Source organism: Copidosoma floridanum, unplaced genomic scaffold (assembly GCF_036245765.1).
Source record: "Copidosoma floridanum isolate Cflo_tuat_1 unplaced genomic scaffold, Cflo_Japanese_pri ptg000009l, whole genome shotgun sequence".
Taxonomy (NCBI): Eukaryota; Metazoa; Arthropoda; class Insecta; order Hymenoptera; family Encyrtidae; genus Copidosoma; species Copidosoma floridanum.
The window spans coordinates 6,623,904-6,629,968 of NW_028321886.1; the positions used below are offsets into that span (position 1 = coordinate 6,623,904).

Here is a 6,065-nt window from a genome sequence, read left to right on the forward strand (position 1 = left end):
CATCAATTATTGCGTTATATATCTATATGGATACGTCGTCTCACATATTGTTGTGTTAGAAAATCTTTATTTTTGGCAGTTTGTTTGCGTCCATGTAATATATATAATGGCAAATCTGTGCGATGCTTGTAATTTATACAGCGACGATAAAGATTCAACGTAGACACAATTGTCAACAAACACGAGGTACTATAATCATAAACAGATTTAAAAAAAAACAAAAACAACATCCATGGTGTGTTTAATCCCGTAATTGATACGTAACATTTCTCTTAAAAAAAAAAAAAAAAAAATTCCATCGAATTGGTACACATCTGCTTGGCAATTGTCATATCTAATAAATATATATATATTTATCTATACACAATGTATGTATACCAAACGCGCCTGCAAACTTTCCCCCTCCTTTTGCACGCAAAAAAAGGCAAAGGACGTTCGGTGATATATACTTGACTTTCGCTATATATAGTTTTTTAAACACACACGTGCGTATCTTTGGTCTGTTTAGTGATTTTGGGTAAAACCAAGTGACGACGATTGCTCGGTCACATCAGCGCGTCGAATCCTCTTGATTTTCGCTGCTCTCGGTCAGCTTGATGAACGGCAAATCGCTGCCGCTCCACATGGAGTACAGGTTGGATCTAACCGATTCCTGACAAGAGGCAGTAACGTGTTTATGTATATGTGCAACAAACAAAAGGCTCGTTGTGTGCCTATATGTATACACATCATAGTATTTCTCACCCCAGCACCGGCAGCGCTCTCCGAGCCCGACCTACTGTGAGCCGAGATGCACGAGTCGGTCGACGAGCTGTTCTTGCGCGACTGGAGCAGCTCAACCGGTCCGGGATCGGATTCGCGATGACCACCGTAATCGCTGTGGGAATGAATGCTGTCCTTGCTGTCCCCGTGCCCGCTACCGCTTCCTACGCTGTGCTCTATACACGTGGATTACAATATCATTAAATGTGTCGTAAAAAAAAAAAAAAAAAAAAGAAGAGAGACAAAAGTGTGTTGTATCGCTCACCCGAATCTCTGTGCTCGCAGCTGTGCACGCTGTGGTCGCTATCCCGATGGCCTGAGCATGAAAACACGTGTAAACAAAAAAAACCCTATGTGGTTGTATAAAGTGGTATGTATACCCGAGTGGTCGGAGTAATCGCTGGAGTGGGAATAGTCGTGGGGCCAGCAGGTTCCCCTCGACGAGCCACCGCCAGCCCCAGCCCTGCAGGAGCCCGGCCAGACGGACGACGAGGAGGCCGATGACTCGTAGCCTATGGTCTCGTAGCTACAGGCGGTGAGGGTGACACCGGGCAGGACTGGCTGATGGTACGCCGAAGCGGCCGGATGAGCGCTGTTGGGCTGATGGTGGTGGTGGTGGCTCGAGGGCCTGAGTCCCGGCTTGCACGAGAGCAACTGTATGGCCTCGCGCAAGCCGTCCTGGCTCGCGCTCTGCGTCGCTGACTGCTGCGCCTTCCACAGGGACTCCGGGGTCGAGGACCTGCTGCGCTGCTCCTGGTGGTACGGACCGGGTACCCTGAGCCGCGACCGGGCCGTCGTCGTGTCTTGTCTCGGCCACTCGGTCACGTGACGGCAGTCCCACGGCATCGACCACCTGCGCACCGCCTGCTCGGAAGACTCGGCGCCCGACATCTCCGCCGCGGCTGTCTCCGACCATCTCCTCTGGACCTTTTTTTTTTTTCAACCGTACAAGATATTTGCCAAATTGGAACAAAGTGCCAAAGGCAAAAAAAAAAAAAAAAAAAAAAAACCACATCGCTTTACCTGCAGAGGAAAGAGCGAGTAGGGCAGGGGCGACCTGTGACTGCTGTGCTGCGATGGATTTTGCGTCGTGGACGATGAGGAAGCGGGCGTCGGTGAGCTGTACAATCGCTCGAAGCACTGCTGGAGCGCAGCTATGTCGCACTCGCTACCGTCTTGGGTGCACGAGCACTCGGCCATGCTCCCTACAAATAAATAACCCGTGTCCTTTTCACAATGTCCACGATGACTTATTTTTATCGTTGTCGCGTACGCGTGTTATTTATTCATCGGATGGATGAGACGGACACACAATCGATCAAGATTGTATATAATCCATGCGGAGTTAGGTATGTAAAATCAGATTCACACGCGCGAGTATAGGCATACGTGTGTACGATCGGTCGAGGGCAGCTCGGTCGCGTGATACGCCTCAGTTCCCGTGTTTTACATCCTCTTAGAACGGAACGGGTGTATACATTCATCAACAGCGTGAACTTGACTCGATGCCTCGACGATACGTGTACCGTGTGTGTACGTGCATAAAGTATACATATACGTATGCATACGTGCAAACTCACCCAAGCACTTGCAGCATGCGACGCAGAACTGGTACTGGAGATTGATGAAGGTCAGCAGGTTGTCTCGAAGGATGTCCTGGAATTGTGAAACGATGAGTTTATTTTTTTTTCTTTCCATTTGCCAAGCAATCGGTAATATTACGTGTTTTTCGGCGTCGTTGTCGAGAACCTCGTAATCCTTCATGGCCGCGGCCACGTGTTTCTTGACCGTGTGACTGGCCACGTTGGTGGCCCGGGTGAGCTCCTCCCAGCCAGCCAGGCACTGAGCCGTCACCCTGCACCTGGCCATCCTGTCGTGCACGGACAGGAGCGCCTGCAGCGACAGGGCCAGCTTCGTACCCGCCGAGCACAGCCCGTTCAACATCTGTACACACACACACGCGCGCGCGCGCCCCATTGTATTTATTTTCAATCGGCCGGTTTAATTTGCCGCGCGTTACCTTGATGTACGCGAGCCAACTGCCGAGGCACTCGTCGACGTCCATACGATTCAGCGATATTTGATTGTCACCGCTGGACTTTGGTCCGCCCCTGCCGCCACCCTCGGCCATGTCGCCGGCCAAATTGACTGGGCCGCCGATTATCCCAGTTCACCTGGAAAAAACCAAACCTCGCGTCAATTTTTACACACGATTCGTCTATATTTTTAATTCAAATCACCCCCAAACGTATATTAAACAAAGGGGGTATGGTTGGCTCGCGTGACGATGAAAATCGCGACAAAAGCTTGTCGTGTCGGAAAATTGAATTTCCGGAGGCAGGGGCCGCGGTATACTTAATCGAGTAGGTATTATTATCACTTGTTGACAACGAAAGCGCGCACATTGTTGGAGCGTGCCGAGAGAGAGAGAGATAAAGCGAGAAGCTTTTGTTGTCTTTCGCCATCACATTTGGGCGATGAACGTGATTTTGTCGCCACCGCTTTTCATGCGTGTTTGCTCAACGTGGGCTTAAAGACGCTACACTTTAAGATTAAAAAAAAAAAATTGTAAAGCTCTTGCGAGCCGTAAGCAACACGATGGTGTATTTATTTAATACATGCTTGTGCGTTGGACGTACGCGCAGGGGGACGCTTCGCGGAAGCGTCGTCAGCAGGCTCCAGCATCATCGGGCGAGTCGTCGTCGTGGTAGCCGGTGCCGTAATCGTCGGATCGACGTGTCCGCGTGTCGGCCACGGCATTTCAGTAGCTAATTGGTCACCAACTGTTAGCACACGCGAAAATATCGGGAGGAAGAGCGAGGGAGGAAAGGAAGGGAAAACAAGAAAAAAAAAAAAAGAAAAAAAGCACAAAGAGCCAGAGGGTTGTACAGAAAACAAACGCGCGGGTCTGTCGCGCCTGGCGAGACTGCGAGAGAGGGATTGAAAGAGGAGCTCCCCACGGTACGTACATGGGGGGGGCTCTCTGGTGCTCTATCGACGTGCGCCCGCGTAGTTATCGTAGTGGTACACGACACACACGTATGACCCACTACTATCTCCCTGTTTCTATTGTACACGTACTTACGTACATACATTGTGGATCGTCTTTGTCTTTAATATTATGTAGTTCAAAACGCCTGCGCGTAGCGCGCCCTCTCTGTCTGACCAACTCGGCTGTTTCCACTGAAGCCATCAACAACAGCACCGGGGGAGCTTGCAAGCTGCACACACACACACACACACTCCCCTCCTCCCCCCACCCCTAGTAAACACGTTGTACTTGTTTGCGTTACATCACGGCTTATTGTCATGCCGGTACATGCGTACAGACTAAGGTCAAGCGGAGTTTTTAGGTATACGATTTGACGATGTACATTATCCACGTAGCACATACGTGGGTATATAATAAGTATAATATACATCGGAGGTCTTTCGCCTTTCGCCTCGAACGCGAGGATTGTGTATATGACGCGAAGTTGGCGCCACCGTACGGACGCCCTACTCCCCTATAGTCGGTATACGGGTGGCAGGGATGAGTGTATAGTCTCTGATCGGGCAGTAGTAACGGCTGACGGTACGGCAGCTGTTACTACTTGTTGCGCGATACGTCGCCGCACGATACTTGGATGTACCTACTAGCAGTAACGTGTACACCAGCATCGTTGCGTGTGCTCATCATCTTCGATCAATGCAAAAAGAGTGATCGGCTAAAACAAAGAAAAAATTAAGTAGCCGGGAATTTTCGAGATAACGGTCGATACAGCTAAACATGTATCTTGTCGCGGTATACCTACGAACCAACTATATTGTGGACACACGGCGTTGTGGCCCTGTACATACACAATTTATTTTGAGTATTACCGGGTCAAAGTGATGTATTATTATCCCCAGAAACAATCAGCGGCTCGAAACTTAGACGCGGAAGCTTCATTTCTCCGTTTACAAAATTACATACCTGTGTCTATATAATACCCGTACGTAATTGCAAATGAATCCCCGATTGCAGTTGTATAGGTGCACTTTTCGCTCACTGTGGTGGTACGCGCTATACGTAGATATATATATGCGCGTGCATAATGAAAATAAGCCGCAGCCGGCGTGGATCGAAAGTCAGTCTAGCATAGTGACACTCGAGCGGCTGCCAGTTGGAAATGAAAAGCCGGTTGCGGGAGATGAAGGAAAAGGAAAAGGAAAAAACAAACAAAGTGGCGATGAGCGCGTGCAGGGGAGTGGGGACTAGAGCGCTAACGGTAATCCAAGATGATACTTACCTACTATACCGCAAGGATGAAAGCAGCCGAGGTCCCCTGACCGCACGATGAGACACTATAGCTTTTACCCCCTATCTTTCATCTTCCCCGTTTTTTTTTTTTTTTTTTTTTTTTTTTTTTTTTTTTTTTTTTTTCATTTTACGTATTACTCCCATCAGCTTATATATGTATACGCTCGTGTCGTATCTGCTATACCGAAGCGCCGCTAGTCCATCTCTTACCGATCGTCACCACTTACGGCTCCTTGCACGATTAATCGATCGTTCTGCGCTTCGAGCCAGTCACAATATATTACACACATATCTACCTTTTTTCATTACAGGGCAGAGTAGCTCAATGATACCTAATCAAAGTCACGTACGAGATTGTCAAGTGCCGAGAAACACGTCACGACGCGGTTGTGGCTGTTGGTTTTTTTTTTTTTTTTTTTTTTTTTTTTTTTATGTTACCGATAATAACGGGCGATCGACAACACGACACGAGCATCTTGTTTTCCTCGAAAGCGTGATCTTACTCTTCGTACACGGGGATACATATCGTATACTCCACTTGCTGGGCAATTTTACAAACCAGTCACGGATCTGTTGCCGATCGCCTCTCGCTACCATAGTTCGATTCGACTATGTGATTTCACGAAACTGCAGCTCTAGACCGAAATCGGTGAAATAGAGAGAAGATTCCTCCAATTGGCTGTGTTACGGAAATCGAAGGGATAGCCGGGGGAAAACGATGATACCAAGGAAAATAAAAAACTTTTAAAAAAACAAGTGAAAAAAAGTAGAAAACGTAGCATTCCCTACATAGACCTCACGATTGTCTTTTCGATCGGTTGAAAAAAAAAAAAAAAAAAAAGGGTATCGGTAGCACCCCACCGATCCCGTATCGGAAGGAAGTATCGTCGTCTCGTAACTCAAGAGCCTTGACCATATAGGTAAGTGGTATATATATATTACAAAAAAAAAAAAAGAAAGAAAAAAACGCGACTGCAACAGACGGCAGGCGCACGGCCTTAACACATCCGCGTGCTCAAGG

At 48.1% G+C, this 6,065-nt stretch overlaps 1 protein-coding gene across 1 annotated transcript; it reads right to left on the reverse strand.

The window, feature by feature from the left end:
- Nucleotides 1–215: 215 nt before the first annotated feature.
- On the reverse strand, nucleotides 216–3,610 carry LOC106646499 (uncharacterized). Its single transcript, XM_089589590.1, has 9 exons — nucleotides 3,402–3,610; nucleotides 2,783–2,936; nucleotides 2,485–2,706; nucleotides 2,343–2,418; nucleotides 1,786–1,967; nucleotides 1,143–1,689; nucleotides 1,028–1,078; nucleotides 745–938; nucleotides 216–652 (listed from the first exon to the last, which is right to left on the reverse strand). Exons 2-9 carry the CDS (start codon nucleotides 2,891–2,893, stop codon nucleotides 551–553), a joined length of 1,485 nt encoding a protein of 494 aa, XP_089445716.1. The 5' UTR covers nucleotides 2,894–2,936; nucleotides 3,402–3,610; the 3' UTR covers nucleotides 216–550.
- Between the last annotated feature and the right edge of the window lie 2,455 nt (nucleotides 3,611–6,065).